General features: G+C 31.9%; 2 protein-coding genes and 1 pseudogene across 3 annotated transcripts; 1 reads left to right on the top strand and 2 right to left on the bottom strand.

Moving 5' to 3' along the window:
- Positions 1–510: 510 nt before the first annotated feature.
- LOC140832798 (CBL-interacting serine/threonine-protein kinase 8-like) lies at positions 511–6,031 on the bottom strand. 2 transcript variants are annotated; one of them, XM_073196997.1, is made up of 14 exons: positions 5,373–6,030; positions 4,773–4,835; positions 4,566–4,637; positions 4,380–4,487; positions 4,225–4,299; positions 4,080–4,133; positions 3,870–3,995; positions 3,606–3,695; positions 3,013–3,135; positions 1,976–2,095; positions 1,362–1,478; positions 1,201–1,257; positions 842–916; positions 511–748 (listed from the first exon to the last, which is right to left on the bottom strand). In XM_073196997.1, the coding sequence occupies exons 1-14, from the start codon at positions 5,529–5,531 to the stop codon at positions 644–646; spliced, it is 1,344 nt and encodes a 447-aa protein (XP_073053098.1). In that variant the 5' UTR covers positions 5,532–6,030; the 3' UTR covers positions 511–643. The 2 variants fall into 2 exon arrangements, with proteins under 2 accessions (XP_073053098.1, XP_073053099.1); XM_073196998.1 differs by lacking the exons at positions 4,566–4,637; positions 4,773–4,835 and having other exon boundaries at positions 5,373–6,031.
- A 3,488-nt stretch (positions 6,032–9,519) lies between these two features.
- Positions 9,520–12,253, bottom strand: LOC140832796 (putative pentatricopeptide repeat-containing protein At5g52630). The gene is given in 3 exon segments (XM_073196993.1): positions 9,520–10,234; positions 10,236–11,894; positions 12,015–12,253. Coding segments are annotated over 3 exon segments (2,265 nt in total). The 5' UTR covers positions 12,108–12,253; the 3' UTR covers positions 9,520–9,721.
- Positions 12,254–15,918: 3,665 nt separating this feature from the next.
- Positions 15,919–17,186, top strand: LOC140831927 (uncharacterized; annotated as a pseudogene).
- Positions 17,187–19,044: the final 1,858 nt, after the last annotated feature.

Raw genomic sequence — 19,044 nt, 5'->3', positions numbered from 1 at the left:
TCTCCTGTTTAATATTTTGGTTAATAGATAATTATTTCCACCAATTATTTTAACCTGCCCATAAAATTATTTGTATTTAATCAAATCAAATTAATAAACATATGACCTCTTAATCGATTATATTTTTTAAAATAAATAATACATAAAATAATATTTTTTTTTCAAAATATCAAATAAGTTTTCTTAAAAAAATATTATAATAAACCGCGGTATCATGGGTGCTAAACAACGCACCCTGCCATTATAACAAATAATATTGATAAACAAATCATATAAAATAAATTAACAATAATAATGATAATTTAAAATTTTAAAAATCAATTAAATTTAAATTTTATAATTGAAATTCAAACCCCGGCCCCTCCCATTTTATTATAATATTTTTAAACAAAAATTATTTAAAAAAATCCCATATATCGATTAAACCATAAATCTACAAGTAGAAATAATAAATCATTAGTTTATCAATGGATTAATAAATTTTAATTGTAAAATTCAAAATATTATTAGTTTATAATAATAATAATAATAATAATAATAATAATAATAATGCAGAATAAAGAAAACAGTATCAACAACTCAGTGCCTCTACAACAAAACGAATGAAGTTGCTCGAAAACAGAAAAAATGCAGACCACAAATATCAAGATTTTCGTCGACTCTTTGTCTGAGTACTCCTTGATTTGCATGTTTCATCTGGTAGAGTCCAGATAATATCATCGAGATTGCCGCAGAATTTCTTGTAAAACTGCAGAACAAAAAGTTACTTGTTTTTCATTGTTTTCTGCTATCCATAAAAAAAAGCAAGTTATGAATGCATGAGATGAGCAAATAGCAGCACCTTGAGATATTCATCAGCTTCTCCGGCAGCTTTCTGAATGTCAACCATGATAAATGTGGGAGCTATTTGAAATATCTACGAAAATTTACACGGTGAAACAAAATATATTAGGAAAACAACCTGCGTACATGGACCTCCTATAGAAAACATAGAATATCTGACTTTGAAATTCGAACGATCTGATTCCAGAAAATTTTCATCGTGAAAATGTTAAGTTCGTTGAAGAGATCAAGAAAAACGACAGAATACAGGAATTTTTTCAAACCGTGTAGAAGGAGCACATGCAAATTGGCTTTCAAGAGATTCAAGAAAAGAGAGACTCCCCATGGTGGTCAAGTGATGAGAATGAATAACCTTACCTCCATAATTGCGGAGAAATGTGAGGTCCTGTTTGCAGAAAGGCCTTCTACTCTCATCTAAAATAGAACAGTTTGAAGTTCAATCGATCCACGAAAGCAAGGAATGGATTTTTTTAGGGGAAAAAATATGAAAGTAACAATGTGACACTTAGTAGATATACCTTATAGTTGCGTATATGTGTCTTAAAGCCCATTGATTGTGCAACGACTTCCATGCTTGACAAAACAACCTTAGCCTCTTTTTGCGAAACAAATCGAGTCTGATGCTGCAGTGACTCCTGATCAAAGCAAACAAGATATGAAAAGGTATAACAATACTGACATATTTAGTGAATACAGAATGGTAAAACTTGCAGAAAACAATTGTGCTCCAAAGTGAAACATAACTGCATTAAAATACAAAACAAATTGCTGCACTTTCTTTTGGATTTTCCTCTGTGTTGCTGAAAAACGCACATTGTACTTGAAAAGAAGCATTTCAAGAAATGCAGTTTAACTTGGAAACTATGATAAATAATAGTCTGTTTTCTAGAGTTTAAACATGATCGCCATCTCTTCATATAAGTGAAAATACTTTGGAATAAATATATCATGATAACTCTAATGATAGCATGTTTGGTTTCACAATATGTTATTTAATTTATGGCATAAATCTTCTTCAGGAACTCAAAAAACAACAATACCTAACAAATTTGGAAAACATTTGAAAATCTCTCACAAAATTTTGGCGTTGAAACTAGTAGAAAGGACAACCATACACTGTCAAATATTTTACCTTCCTGCGGTCAAACAATGATGCCAAGTTTAATCCTTGCGACAGAATAATCATATCAAATGCATTGAGAGTAAGAGGCCCCATATCCTCATGACTTTGTTGCTCAGTAGGCAATTCTTCCTACAGAACAACATGTTGCCGCTCTTGAGAAATAAATAAAACAGACAGAAATATCAAAGACAATATCACTAGTGCTTTTTACTAAGCAAAACTCTATACATTCATAGAAGGATCATCATGTCTGGTGCAAATAGAAAGCCACGACTTCAAAATATCATTCAATAAATCACACATCAACAATCACCTCGGGTCCTTTTCACATGTTTTATGTGCAGTGACAAAACTTTCCGCCCTCATTGTGCAAACTGGATAAATCTTTTGTTACATGGAGTTTTATTTAAACTAGGAAAAGTATTTCTTCACTCTTTGAACTTACAAAAAGATGTTTACTAATCAATCATAAAAAATGGATGGGTACTTACGAAACCTTTTAAGTAACTTATACAAACTATGAATCATGCCAACTTGGTCAAGCTTAAGAATACTACAATAACTGTGTTGTTTTGTGGGTTATGTGACATGAACGGACAAATCAAAACCTTGTAATTGTACTTGTAACTAAAATCAAGATCAGTTCTTATATGGAAAACTGTTTGTTATATTTAGCAGAACACTCATGAATCTAACATAATAACATTTAATGCTGGACTAACAGAGAATAAGGGATCTGTCCCATCCATTCACACGAAGAAGACAAATAACCATTGTATAACTGGTCACTCCTTTCATTCTAAACAGGCTACCGTATATAACCCTTCTAGAGCATATTTTATCATATAAGCCTATAAATTGTAAACAAGTATCATCATAAGGAGAAATTTTAGTGTTTTAAAATAAATATCTACAACAAAAAAAAGCAGCCAAAGCCTAACATGCTTCTCAACAGCCAACATTAAATTTGCATACAGCTGTAGCATTTCTAATGATTTCCTGCAATTATCAGATACGAAGTGACAGCAACTTAAAGAACCACTAACCTCTGGATCATCAAAAGCCGCATCAACATCATCTAAATCAATGTCTTCAATTTCAGGAAGTTTGACCGGAATATAATTCCTTTTGAACCACTCATCATTTCGGATCTCTTCAATTTGAATGCGCTGCACAAAATTATTCATACAAGGAAATGAAGATATTAATGCTGCCCAAACATACTTTCTTCAAATGTACAAAGAACAAAGCACATATTCATGGTTATGGGTGAACAAACACTTAAATTTGGTTCGTGATAAGTACTTCATGTTTAGAAAAGCTCGGTAGCTTTATAAACATGTGGAAATACACAAGTTCAAGTGTAAGAATCTTTGCAACCATATTTTATTTTCTAATCTCATCTTCCTACTGTAAGTCTCAGTCCAGCAAAATGATAAACAAAAGCAATTGTAACACCTCGATAGGTGACATGTGAAGTTGCATATGGATCTCATATAATTAACAACATGAGTATTTATCAAGAAAAGGACATCGAATTAAGAATGAATAACCAAGGGACATAAAGAATCTTAACCCCAGAACTCAGCTTGATGTACTGTGATAAATAGATATAACTTAGAAAGCAGAAAAAACTCACTGTTTCAGGATTCGGGTCTAAAATTCGATGGATCAAGGACTTCGCTCCAAGTGGGAACCAGGATGGACAAGAAAACTCTGCTTTCTCGATCTGAATAAAGTATTTAGAAAAGTTATAATAGAAATAGAGCATGAGGCATTACTATTCCTACACACACCAAATATTCAAAGCCCCCCTCATGTCATGCATGGTATCTTTTTTATAATTATTCCTCCACACAATAAGAGTAATCTATATAGACGTGATAACATTATGGCTAAATACCTTGCCATAAAGTGTTGTAAGATCGATCTCATCAAATGGAAGATACCCCGCCATCAGAACATATAAGACCACACCACATGACCATGTATCCGCACAAGCACCGTTATAACCCTTATGACTAAGAACCTGCAACACAAGAACCAAATAGAACATAAACGAATCTCGAAATATGATAGTTAATTGAATCAGACAAAAATCTCAACCATTAACCTCTGGCGCAACATAATTAGGAGTACCGCAGGTTGTCCGAAGAAGGTCGACTCCCTGCGACAAAATATTGTCATCAGCACCATTTATATCATTTTCATGTGTTCATCTTTGCTCATTTACAGATAATAATTAGCAAAGATCTCACTTCTGCAGGTATTGCGCTGAGCCCAAAATCAGAGATTTTAAGATTTCCTTGTGAATCTAGTAATAGATTTTCAGGCTGCAATGCAAGTAACACGGAAGTGAATTCTCAGTTCAATGAGTAACTCTAAGGTTTCTTTTATACATGTCCAAGAACACCTTTAAGTCTCTGTGATAGACTCCCTTGCTGTGGCAAAAATCCACGCCATCAATGAGCTGCTGGAAGTATCTTAGAGACTCAGATTCACTGAGTCGCCCATGGTGAACCTAGATCATTTTGTATAAAATTATCACAAGACCACATAATGTTCCAGAAGCAATTGCTCTCAAAGTGAATGGACTCACAATTTTATCAAACAATTCACCACCAGTGATAAATTCCAATATGATGTAAATCTTTGTGCGGCTGGCTATGACCTAATAGGAACAGAATTCCAGGAAGTCAGCTTAACCAATCAGCGAAAAACTATCCAAAAGAAGAACCTAAAAGATTCTCTTTCCAATCTTATTGCAAAACAACTTAAAACTTATACTCTTGAATTTAAGCCATGCCTCGTGTAATCGAACAATATGTGGATGTCTAACTCGCTTCATTATAGATATCTCTCTCTTTATCTGCAAGACGATAACGACAATCTGGTTAATCATAAATTTTAGATCAGCTAACTGCAAAATCTTTAGGGGCATCCAAAGCAAACATAGCATAACTCCAGTCTGAGCACTAAATTCTATTTAGAGTCCAGGTGTGTACTAACTTGTGGACATCAAACCTACGGGCAACTTTGACTAGAATTCTGAAAATCTCCAAGTCACGAAATTCTCACCAAATTTCCAGGTTAACACTCCAAATTCAAATAAGAAATTCTCAACCCTCGGCAATTTGATATACGGAAACAAAAGATAACCAGAAAGGAATCATAAACAATGAAAGAAACACTAATTCTGCTAAAACTTCTCCTCCATTTAGCTCAATGCAACACTGCGACAATTCCTTTCTCTCGAGTCCCAAACTCCATAAAACCTCAACAAAAACTAAAAAAACACAAACAAACGAAGAAACTTGAAAGCACCCTGTTCCTTCCAGACTCCAACCAAACCAATTTCGACAAAACATAAAAAATAAAAATATCCCGAAGTGTAAAAAAAACCGACCTGATCAACCATCTTGTGTTTGATGATGGTGGAGCGATCGAGCACTTTCATGGCCACACTTTCTCCGGTCTCTGTATTCTGAGCAAACTTCACTTTTGCAAATGTTCCTTCTCCAATTGTCCTCCCCACCTCATACTTCCCAACTTTTCTTATCACCATTTTTTCACCTTCTTCAATCACCGTGTTTTCACCATCGATTTCTCAAATAACCATTTTTTCACCTTCTTCAATCACTCTATGTTTTCGCCATCGATTTCTCAATAAGAAAACATACGTTCTTGGATAGGCCGCAAGAAAACTAGCCGCTTACGCTTTGGGTCTTCGATGACTTTATACCAATTCCCAGAAATATAAATCGAATTCCCAAAGTGGGTTCCGTAAAGAAAGGATTAAAAAATAAAGTAAAGCAGTTCAAAATGGAGATGGCGATTGATACTTGACCTCCATTCAGCAATGAGTGGAAAATGGTTTAATATTGCTACCTTTTTGGCAGAAAGAAAATTCTCCTACTGTTATTCTTGTGATAATTTTTAGTAATTCCAAATGGAAGGATGGCAGTGGGCTGAAGTTTGAGTGGACGATCGGCGGCTCAGCCGCACTTTTGGGCCGCGCGCAGGGTGGCGTATTAGGGACTAGAACCCATCTATTATCTATTCCTATTATTAAAATCTCTATGACAGAGACAAAAGCAGTGTTTGATCTGTTGTTTTTTAGTCTTCTCATTTTGCTCATACCAATATTACATTTTTTTTTTTATTTCAACAAATACTTTTACTTTTTATTTTTTTTTTATTACAACAATTCAAATAGTACTTTACCCTTTCGATAATTTATCAAATTTCACTTCAATTTCTCGATATTTATAAAAAAATTGTACACACACGCGATGCGTATGTACAATAGCTAGTGCTTAATAGCTGATGTTAACTAGTGTTAAAATTGTCTAGAACGAAATGTAATCAAGTCTCTTTTTTAACTAGTAGATAAATTTATTTTTTAAAATATACGTAAAAAAATGTATACATAAAGAAATCGTTTGATACGAATGATAAAATATTATGTTATTATTTGTTCCTATTTTCATCTAATGTTTGACTCATTTCTACAAATAATTAGAGTCAAATATCATCTTATTATCTATATATTGGTTTTTCATTTATATAACATGTCTACTTTATTGTCTTCGATGAATATTTTTGAAATTTTATATAAATACATTTAATTTTTGAGATTTATCATTAATACATATTTGGTAGAATTATATATATAATTGGTATGACATTGGAACGGTCATTCTCATATTCATAAGAATAGTCCATTCCATCTATTTTTAATAAGAATGTTCATTTTTTGTTTTTTATATTTGTAAAATGTTATTGTTATTTATCATAACTATTCTAAATATATATCTTCATAATAATAATAACAGTAATAATATTTAATAATAATAATAATAATAATGATAACTTAAAAAGCACATAATAATAATATAAAAATATATAATAAAAATTAATTATTAAATAATAATTATTATAATATTTTGTGTAAATGACAATTATTTAATAAATAAAATGCTATTTATAAATTAAGATAAACATTTATATTAGTTCGATGATAACAATAATTTTATAATAATTAACAGAGTATCAATATTTATAATTTATTATTTTTAATAACAATAATAAATATTTTTGAGTATTTTGTAATTAAGAAATTATTTAAAAACTTAAAATAATTTCATTACATTCATATGTTTCTGTTTTTCGATATCAATTGTTTGAACGAAAAAAACCTATCATTTTAGACAAAAACTTGTTTGAGACGGTCTCACGGGTCGTATTTGTGAGACATATATCTTATTTGGGTCATCAATTAATAAGTATTACTTTTTATGCTAAGAGTATTATATTTTATTGTGAATATGGGTAGGGTTGACTCGTCTCACAGATTAAGATCCGTGAGACGGTCTCACATGAAACCCACTCATCATTTTATTCTTATTCTTATTTCATTCAAACGTTAATTTTATTTATACCTTATCTTATTCCAATATAACAATCCTGTCCTAAGAAGTTGAGGTTGAAGTTAGTTGGGAGAGGATATTGTTCATGAGATTTATCTATTTATTGGAAAATTTTATTTATATTGGTTAGTTTTAATTTGCTTTTTGAAGATTAACACAGTAATAATAATTATATTCATATATGGGAAAAGCAAAAACTCGTGTGAGACAGTCTCACGAGTCGTATTTTATAAGACAGATCTCTTATTTGGGTCATTCATGAAAAATATTGTTTTTTATGTTAAGAGTATACTTTTTATTGTAAATATCGATAGGGTTGACCCGTCTCACAGATAAAGATACGTGAAACTGTCTCGCAAGAGACATATTCTATGAGAAAAGAGTAACAACCGATTGAAAAAGAGTCAATAAGTGGATTATATCATATTTTAGGCAAAAAATTGTGTGAGACGGTCTCACGGGTCATATTTGTGAGACGGATCTCTTATTTGGGTCATCCATGAAAAAGTATTACCTTTTATGCTAAAAGTATTACTTTTTATTGTGAATATGGGTAGGGTTGACCCGTCTCACAGATTAAGATCCGTGAGACGGTCTCACATGAGACCTACTCTATATTTTAATACTGATTTTCATACGGATATACACACATTAGCACCCACATTGTGTGTATTAACTATAGACTATGTTAGCTTAAAAAAAAACTAGACTATGTCATAATCTGTATATTAATTAAATTTAATTTTTTCATAAATATATTACAAATTTTATTAAACATTGGTGAATTTTATATGAAAATTAAACCATCACACATCTAATATATCACCCAAATAAAAATAAATTTCACTATTGAATCTATGTTATGTGTCTTAAACTTATCATTAATTTAATTTTTTAGACATGAAAACGCACAATCGTTATTATTTAGTGCATGCTGTATAAATTTTTAGACTACTTATCATCACCGATTGCACATATAACACGTGTTTCAACATGTATATAAAGTATATTAATATAAATGAATGTTTATAAAAATTCTTGTGAGACTATCTCATTAGTCAATTTTGTGAGACAAATCTCTGACTTGACTTAACTCATGAAAATATTATTTTTTATGTTAAAAATATTATTTTTTATTATAATTATTAATCAAGTCACCCCTTGTCATTAAACTTCTCAAAAAAAATATACTTACTTTTATTATATGTTTTGATGAGTTCTAGCTTGTTATTAATTTAACTTGATAATGTGGACAAGTCCATTGGCTTTTTGACACCCAAAATAATATTTCAATCGAAAAGTCCGACAAACAAGGAGAAATGTTTTGGAAAATTTTTTGTGGCGATATGATGTTGATTAGTCGGCAAGTTTGGCATACCTAAAATTTATGATTGCTTTCTTGCAAACTTTATCCTTTCTTATTTTTTTTAATATATATATATATATATATATATATATATATATATATATATATATATATATATATTGTTCTATAAATTTTGATTTCAAAATATGATTTTCTCATTAACTAAATATCGTCTTATATTATTGAGTATATACTCGTATATCACCTATATTATCCTACTCATATCAATTTATTTTTCGCAAATACGAAGATCATGATTTAAGATAAATAAATTTGACCAAAACTTCGGATTTTTTAATATATATATTTATACCATTTTTTTAAGTTAAATTAAGTAAATTTTTGGAAGTAAGTATCTTGCGAGACGATCTCACGAATCTTTATCTGTGAGACATGTCAAATATACTGATATTCACAATAAAAGTAATAATCTTAGCATAAAAAATAATAATTTTTCATAGATGACTCAAATAAGACATCTGTCTCATAAAATAGACCAATGAGATCGTCTCACACAAGTTTTTTTTAGTTTTTTTGATAATTCAAAAAGTATCATTTAACCCGTCAAATTCATATATTATACTTGTCTCTCCATTCTATCTTTGAGGAAACGTGAATGATAGCTAAGATAATTGTATAATCTAAACGATTTTTTGACTGATTTCAACATAATTACTAAGCTTGTTCGGAAGTAAAATATACATCGTTCCAATTTATTTCCTAAAATTTACAAATCAATATTTCTTTCAATCAAAGTAAAAAAACTAAAATGAGTAAATTATACAAGAAACTATGAAATAAGTAATGAATGCAAATTTAGAGTACAAATTGTATATGCAGAACCCGTGAGATGTACCACAAGGACAGAAGCCTCTCATTTGCTCAACTATTTGATAACCTATATAACCATTTCTTCAAGATTACAGTAACAACTTATTGAATATTTTGGCGCAGAATGTATCAAACAAGACCGCCAAAATCTCCACAACAACACTCTCCATCAAAAAATCTGTGAAGTCGTTTACTATCTCGAATAATAATAGTCCGGGACGTCAATCTTGAGACGACTTTTACAAAATCGTGGCAGTTCCTACACATGCTAATATTCTTAACAACTCGAATTTGTGTTGCATTTGATGTGTTGAGCAATCCAAAGGCAACAGCAAACTTTTCACTGTGATGAGAGGGCTGGACCGTGGTTTCTTCGGTTTCTTCGTCTACCATTTGTGGATTTGTATCCACCTCGTACCCTAGAGGTCTTGCTCTATCGAGCAAGTCATCCAAAAGGTTTGTTACATCATTGGATCGACTTTTTTTACCACCGTTCTTGAACGAGTAAACCTTGTTTCGAATGGTAATCCAGCTCCAATCATTTAGTTTCTCAACCTTTTCCTCTCTCATCATCTTTCTCAACCTAGACACATCCTTCCATCGGCCTGCTGATATGTATAGATTTAACAGTAAGTGATACGTTCTCTGAATCTCTTGGTTTCAGTTCAAGTAATTGTTCAGCAGCATAAAAGCCCAGTTCGGGTTTCCCTTGACTTCTGCAACCTGCTATCAAAATCGACCATAGAAACTCATTGGGAGTTAGATTGTTTTTCTTGATAAAATCAAATGCTTCTTCAATACGACCTAACCTAACAAACATATCAATCAGACATGCATGATGGTCCATCACAGGGTTTATTTTATACTCATTTCTCATCATATCATAATAGGCTAACGCCTCGTCAACCATTCCAGCTTGGCTACAGGCAGAGAGAACGCCGACGAAAGTGATCTTGTTTGGCTTAGCTCCAACAAATCTCATGTCCTCGAAAAGGTGCAACGCCTGTTGTGACCGTGCATGTTGTGCAAATGTTGTGATCATGGATGTCCAGGAAATTAAAGTTCTTTTCGGCATCTCCACAAAAGCTTTAGTTGCTCCATTAATGCTTCCACATTTGTTATACATGTTAACTAGGGCTGTTCCCAAGACCACATCTGACAAAAATCCTGTTTTTATCGATTGAGCGTGAACTTGTTCACCTTGCTCCAATGCCACCAAACTGCTACATACAGTTAATACACTTGAGAGAGTATACATATCAGGTTTCATGCCAGATTTGTTCATTCTATCAAAAATTTTAAGGGCTTCGGTTCCCCAGAAGGAGGCTGAAAGGCCATCCTCCGCTAGGCTAGTCATTTTTGCGTGACCGGCAATCATGGCATTCCATGTGACTAGGTTAACTTTGTTAATTCCATCAAATACTTTCTTTGCCTCACTGATGAAGCCATTTTTCAAGTACAAATACATAATCGAATTCCTAACGTGTAAATCAGATTCATATCCAAGTTTAATACTCATTGAATGAACCTGAGATCCCATGCCCAAAGCCTGCATCGTGCAGCACAAACTCAATATGCTGGTCAACGTGATCTCGTTAGGCTCCACACCCTCATCAATCATCTGAGCAAACATATCAACTCCCATAGCCGAATCGCCATTTTCCCCACAAGCAGATATAATGGCAGTCCAAGAAATCACATTCTTTTCCTCAATTGAATTAAAAGCCTTGATCGCCATAGACAAACTACCACATTTGGCATACAAGCTACACAGTGCATTCCCGGTACTGGAATCACCCTCAATTCGATACTTTATGATATACCCATGAATCTGCTTCCCCAAATCAATATTAGACAAATACGAGCAAGCACTCAAAACAATTCCTAGAGTATAGGCAGTTGGATACCCTCCAGTCTCCAACATTTTCTTGAAAGCACCAACAGCGAGCAGAGGCTGTTGATTATGAGTATATCCGGACATCAATGAAGTCCAAGAGACAACATTCCTTTTCGGCAAGTCATCGAACACCTTTTGCGCACTTTCCATCCTCCCGCATTTTGCGTACACGTTTATAAGAAATGTAACGAGGAACAGTTCTTGGTAAAACCCAGATTTTATTATGTGGGCATGGATAGACTCAGCTGCTGAAACATAACTCTTGTCTATACAATTTTGCAACAACGGGACGTAGGAAGATGACTCAAGCTTCTCGTAACCTTCTTTAACCAATGAAATTGATTCTCTGAACTCAGTACTCAATGCATCAAAATCCTTTTCCAAGTCTTTCGTGCTGTACTGCTTCTACACAGAAGAACACCGGAGGTAGAAGCATAAATTTGACAACCAACTAACGCATTATCAAAAGATACAACCCGTTTGACATAAACAAAAAAAGAAAAACAAAAAAGAGAAAGATCGTACCTTTCCAAATGGAGTGGAAGGAGAAGAGTGTTTCTTGAAATCTGGGTCCAGTTTCATAGTGTTGCCAACCACAACTGAAGGCAGGGAAGCCATGAAACTGGATTGCTTCGCAGGAATATTACACGTATATGATCACATTTTCACTTCGTTTGTGATAGATGATGATATTTGGCGTGGGTAGAGTAATCCCTTATCTCTGTATGCTTGGATGAAATTTAGCTGTAAATTGATGGTTGAATAATCATTTATCTCTGTATATTTATACCATCAACTTCACGTCATCGATACATACATGAATATCAAACTTTTTAACACTCAACACATATTAATGAATTATTACTATAATTTTTATTAATTGCATTCATTTATGTCAAATAAAAAATAGATAAAAACTTGTGTGAGACGGTCTCACGGATCATATTTGTGAGACAGATTTCTTATTTGGGTCATTTGTAAAAAAATATTACTTTTTATGCTAAGAGTATTACTTTTTATTATGAATATGGTTAGGATTGACTGGTCTCACATATTAAGATCCGTGAGACAGTATCACACGAGACCAACTCAAAAAAATAACTCATATTCCCTTTACTTTTCTCAATTAATCTTCTATAGCAATGCTGTAATTTTGAATATTTATACATTTTAATATTCTATTATAGGTTCTGAATATTTGTACATTTCTAATGATTAAATAATATGACAAGTAGAAATTTATAAGAATAATAGAATTGTTTTTGACAATTTATTTGATGATATAATATTTGTTAATATAAAATATATAATAAACAAACAAAATTAAAGCATCATTTCTACAAAATTCTTAAAGATCAGTCTTATTTTTCTTTATAGTTGATCATGTCTCCAATAAAAAAGTATTACTCATTAAAATCAAACGTCAATTTTTTACGGCACACTTGACCAGCCAGCATGTCCCTAGCAGAGACAGTATGAACCGTTAAGATCTAACGTCACTCTTTTACAGCCACCTAAACAACCAGATCAAGCAGCGCAATGTTAATTGCTTGAAGTACAAGAACATATCAAGAGGTCATCCATCTCAGCACTATTCTCACTCATGCACGAGCTTAACCCAACATTCCACCCCAAAAATATAAAAATATGTTTATTGGAAGACTTGGACTCATGATCTCGTTTTGGTAACAATTGTTAGGATCAAATGCTTACCACTAGACAACTATAGTTGTTAGCCAAGGCGTAATTTAGTTCCTTATAATCATCACAGGCCAGAGCACACTTATTTGGGTGTAAATGCGACATGTTGTTAGGCTCATAAGTCTGGAAATGCGTGTCTATCTGCTAATGTTGTCTCATATCTCTTAGAGACCAGCCTTGCTTTTTTTTTTTTTTTTCTACCGTCGGTCATGTCCTGCAGAGGCAGTATTACCCGTTGACATCTAGATTCTGACATCGCTCTTTTAAACTCACCTAACCAACCAGATCAAGAGTCATAATTTGCAGTAACATTTTGCATGAGAACTTCCTATAATATCACTCATTCCCAGTACTGACATATATTATATATTTACTATTAATTAACATGAGGTTCACATTTTAATTAATATAAATTGTGTAGCTAATTTATATATATTTTTATTGTTTATATTCATGACAAGAAGTGTACATTTTATAATGAAATTTAAAACTAAGATTAATGGTAATTTTGTCTATTTGTAACGCAAAAAAATTCAAAACTAAGTATATTTAATAATTTATAAAATGTAAATATCATATTCCGTAATATAATTTTATTCATTATTTACGGAATAAGTATGCTGTTGAAAATATGAGTACCGATACCAGACGAATGTTCCCCAAGAAACAACGGATAGACTTGCAATGATGTTGTACAAATCACCATGCAGGAGCACAAGCAGTTTGGGCAGGTAGCAAATAGAATGCAGGAACGAGAAAGAAAGTAGATGATCTTTCAACTATGTTGGAAAAATGGGTTTAAGACCATCTCCAATCATGTCACCACACCATTGTGGTGCCATGATTTTCACTCCAATCCAGCACCAAAACTGGCGCTGGATTGGAGCAGCTCTACAAGCTGCTCCACATGTGGCGCAGCAATTTTGCTGCGCCACAATTTTTTTTATTTATTTTTATTTTTTTTAGTTTTTAATTTGATTAATTTAATATAAGTGTTTCATATTTAAATAATTAATATTTTTTTGAAATTTTAATTATAAAATTTTTAATATTCTGATTAGAAATTAATTAAGTGTAAAAATAAAAATTAAAAAAAAACACAGATTAAATTAATAATACGTTGAAATTGTACAAATTACGAACACAAAACAACAAAAATTACGAATCAATAAACAAACTACGACAACTAACAAACCAAAAAATCACGAAACATAAAAAAAATTACGTCAAAAAAAGATTTTTAGTAATGCGGTAAACCAGACCCCGATCCTCTAATATCTCCAAAATAAGATCCGAAGTTGTCATTTTCTCGACGTTCATCTTCAAGTCTTTTTTGCAATATTTTTTGTTGCTGAGCTTTAATGTACTCACGCAGAGTTGGATCAGTAATTTTGCTTAAATCTTTGTATAAAATTATTTCATCCATTTTTCTTTCATCTTGTTCAAGTCTAATCTTTTGAAGATCGTAGTTTTGTTGTCTTTCGGCAGTTCCTTGTTTCAAAAATTCAATAACTCGTGATGTTGTTCTTCCATTGTACGTTGAATTTGAGATATGTCTTCATCTCTTTTCTTTTTTGATTTGGCTTTTTCACTCCAATTGGTCTTTCAGAACTGTCACCGATATTGTCATCACTCAAATTAATAGGAAATGTAGAGAACATAGGTGAACCTGATTGAGGAGATTCTTCTAGTGGAGTATCAGATTGTGATGTGTCTAGATAAGTAGCACGCGTCTTAGATTTCTTGGTTGGATGGATTTTGTCTCCTGCAATTTTTTCACAATCCTTAACAATATTCCACACATTATCGAATGGAAATGCTTTGTTATCTTTACTCTCTTGCGCATACAGTATTTTTGCACGATTCATCTACATCAAAGTATACAAAATTAATTACAAAATGTTGATTATTAATAACTTGTAATTTTTAAAAATAAATAACTCACAATATCTTGTTCTGATGCACCACTCGGATTGAGATTTTCAATTTGACGAACACATCTTCTCAAATGTGCAACAGAAGTGAGTATGCTTCCAATGCGTTTCTCAATTGATCTTTGAGGACGAGGATGTTAATCACTTCTTCTTTCTTTGTTGTACTTCTCTGCAACTCGAGACCAAAGTTGACCTCTCGATTGATTTATACCTATTGTAGGATCCTGCGAAATATCAAAATAAATATGACATAAGAACTTATCTTCATCAATAGTGTAGTTCTTTCTTGAACTTTCGTCTATCATTCTCAAAATAATATGATTGTGTTTGTGTTGGATATGTTTCTAAATAGATATAGATTTATTTATAATATTTCGGAGTTATCCTTAGAAATATGAAAAAGAAATGGTATCCTTTGGATGAGATTTTTTGAAATCTCATCCAAGAAAATCTTATCATTTTTTATATATTATTCTTATATATAATATTTAAATGATACTATGGCATTGATAAATTAAAATAAAATAGATGATACTAAAAATATTATCCTTACAAAAGTATGCATCCATACAAAAATATTATACTATGCATGTACGTATCATAAATTTAAATGATACTATGCCATTGATAAAATAAAATAAATCATACTAAAAATAAATTAAAATAAAAGCTTATCCTTACAAATGTAGATTCTTGTAGATAAGAAATCTCATCTATATTGTCCTTACAAACTTTATATAAAGTAGTAACAATTACACCTTCATCATAACACAATTCACAACACCACCAAAAAAATGAATTCTTCTTCAGGTTCTTCTTCATTGTCTGATAATGAAGATGACATAACTAATTATTTGGTTAACGATGCTAAAGCCATTGATGAAGAAATTGGAGCAATTGTTACTCATATTCATACACGCAATATGATGATGCACACCTATATCAATCAACAACTTAACGAAGGCACGAGAAGAGGATCAATTCCAGGTCATGTTGTAATCCGACGCGATAGAGAAATAGCGGATCGTAATTTGTTCAACGACTATTTTTCTGAAAATCCAAGATTTCATGAAGGTTTGTTTCGACGACGATTTCGAATGTCCCGTAATCTATTCCTTGATGTCAAGAATCATGATAGCTACTTTATACAACAAAGTGATGGGTTGGGACGACTTGGGCTATCAGCTAATCAAAAAACAACAGCTGCAATTCGTTTATTAGCATACGCCTTACCTGCAGATGCGGCCGATTAATACATCAAAATAGGAGAGTCAACTGCGATTAAATGCTTACAACACTTTTGCTGAGCAGTTGTTGAAGTTTTTGCAAACCAGTACTTACGATCTCCAAATGCCAATGATGTTGCTTGACTATTACATATTGGTAAACAACGGGGCTTCCCGGGAATGTTGGGAAGTCTCGATTGATGCATTGGAAATGGAAAAATTGTCCTACTGCTTGGGCTGGACAATATACAGGCCGTAGCGGGTCTCCAACAATTATTTTAGAAGCAGTGGCCGATTATGATCTTTGGATATGGCACGCATATTTTGGTATGCCTGGTTCTAATAATGACATCAATGTTTTGGAGGCATCCACCTTGTTTACCAATTTGGCTCAAGGCATTGCTCTTCCTGCACATTACACTATTTGTGGAAAATATCATACTGGCTATTAATTAGCCGATGTTATCTACCCAAAATGGGCAACCATTGTGCAAATTATCCGCGACCCACTTGGGCCGAAAAAGAAATATTTTGCTATGAAACAAGAGTCATGTAGAAAAGATGTGGAGCGTGCATTTGGTGTTCTTCAATCTCGATTTGCGATTGTGGCAGCTCCAGCACGGTCTTGGCGTAAAAATGATTTACATTACATTATGAAAGCTTGCATTATCATGTACAACATGATTCTTGAAGATGAACGTGACCTTAGTGCACCAATTCAAGATGCAATGGAAGCACATGTTCCAGACGTTGAAATGATGGTCAATGACGAAAATACAAGATTTCAAGAATTTCTCGGTCGTTATAAAAAAATGAAAAATAGAGATGCTCGCTAAGAATTACGAAATACATCAATTGAGAATTTATGAGAACAATATAGTAATTCGAATATTTAATATTGTATTTTGGTTGTATTATTAATTTAATATCAAATGAACGTATTTTTTTTAATGATATTTTGATTTTATTAAAATATAGTTTGTATTAAATAAAATATAGTTTGTATTAAATAATTGTACGTAAATCAAATAATTATTTTGTTAATATGAAATAATTAATTCAAATTTTAATATATAAATTAAAATATTTAAATATATAAATTTTAATATATAAATTATAATATTTAATTATAAATAATTAACATAAAACAGAAATATTAATATTGAAAAAAAAAGAATATTCTTGGAATATTCTATTGTAGTGTAAAATGTAGTGCAATGTGGTTGGAGATGATTTTAGTGTAACACCAATGTAGTGCAGAATATAGTGCAGTGGATTGGAGATGGCCTAAAGCCTTCTAGCACTGTAAAATCCATAAAATAAACTTTTATGCTCAACTAAATTGTAATTGGATGAGTCGAGCTATAATATAATATACAAAATACGAATATCGTCCTTCAGAGATTGATTTATCACATATTTAACTCAAGACAAATTCTTTAGTTAATTTCAACAATAAGTGAATTAATTTATAAACAAAAATATTAAAGAAATAAAAATATGGACAAAATATAAATAAGTGAAATAAAATAATAAGAAAAAAATTGTTTGAATCTCGGTTCATACACCTGAATTTTTTCTAATGATTGACTTTCAATTCATAAGCTATGTTTTTTATGAGATTCTTTAATTTATCAATATATTATGTCTAGCTATATTAATATAATTAACAAAATATAGTAATTAAGTGTCATTTTGTTATTTAACAATTTCAACTGCACTAGCGCACCACAAAATCCTATAGCTTTCGACTTATTAAATTATGGCTATCAACATGTATTAACCTCATATGTCTATGCAAGTTCTAACTCCATGAATTATGTTAGCATATCATGTTATAAAATCTTCTTTCGGTTTCAATTATAATATATAAAATCATTTCGAGATTGATTATACTCCAAAGATGCAAAAAAAACAAATAACATAATAAAATATGCTTATAAACAAAATTCAATATTAAAAAAATTAAAACATAGATGTTTTTAGGTAGGATCCCTAAATACTAACTAAAATAAGAAAGAAAAAGAGAAGAAAACCCTATCGAGTTCTTATTCTCGTCTTATTCTCTTGCTCTCTCATTTCTCATCTTGCTTGGTGGCTGCTTTTGTGAGTAAAAAATGATGTAAATATGATGATTCTTCTCCCCATTGTGTGTTAGGGCTCTTATATTATTACCGCCTGATACCCCATGATGAGCCCACTACCCTTGATTTCAGACCCAGGGTAATTTTGAAGCCCGTGTCTGGATTAGTGACGCTTGCGTGGATCGGACCCTAAATTTCCCGTGAGTATCACCGCCCTAGCACGATCTTCATTGTCTGTGTTCTTCACTTTTGCCCGGACGCTTTGGGGCAGTCAGAAATTACTGTCGTTGCGCTCTCGCTTCTGTCCAGCTTTACACTTATTCTTGTTTGTGCACTGGAGCAGTCAAAACCAACCGTCCCAGCGAGTCCTCTTCTGTCCAATAGTTCATCTTTTCGCCTTAATTCCATCTTTTTGGCATTTTTCCTAACAAAATGATCAAACACGTGAAGCATGATCATATGTATAAATTAACAACAAAATTGTATGAAACACAGACTTCACACACAAATTCATGCAAAAATAAACTAAAAATAATACAATAAAATTTGCACAAAAAAAAACCCTATCAGACTTGAAAATTAGAATATACATTTTGAGTATATATTTTTT

The sequence above is a fragment of the Primulina eburnea genome, chromosome 5 (assembly GCF_022965805.1).
Source record: "Primulina eburnea isolate SZY01 chromosome 5, ASM2296580v1, whole genome shotgun sequence".
Classification (NCBI taxonomy): domain Eukaryota; kingdom Viridiplantae; phylum Streptophyta; class Magnoliopsida; order Lamiales; family Gesneriaceae; genus Primulina; species Primulina eburnea.
The sequence above is the reverse complement of the archived record's forward strand: the minus strand, read 5'-3'. Positions and strand labels throughout refer to the sequence as shown.

What these genes read in the sequence shown, in the direction of transcription:
- LOC140832798 (XM_073196997.1), bottom strand. Translation starts at nt 5,531, where the DNA reads ATGGTGATAAGAAAAGTTGGGAAGTATGAGGTGGGGAGGACAATTGGA. An exon ending in TCAGCGCAATACCTGCAGAA is followed by an intron (nt 4,134 to 4,224) that starts GTGAGATCTTTG and finishes ATTTTGTCGCAG; the next exon opens with GGAGTCGACCTTCTTCGGAC. An exon ending in CATTGTTTGACCGCAGGAAG is followed by an intron (nt 1,479 to 1,975) that starts GTAAAATATTTG and finishes TGCTTTGATCAG; the next exon opens with GAGTCACTGCAGCATCAGAC.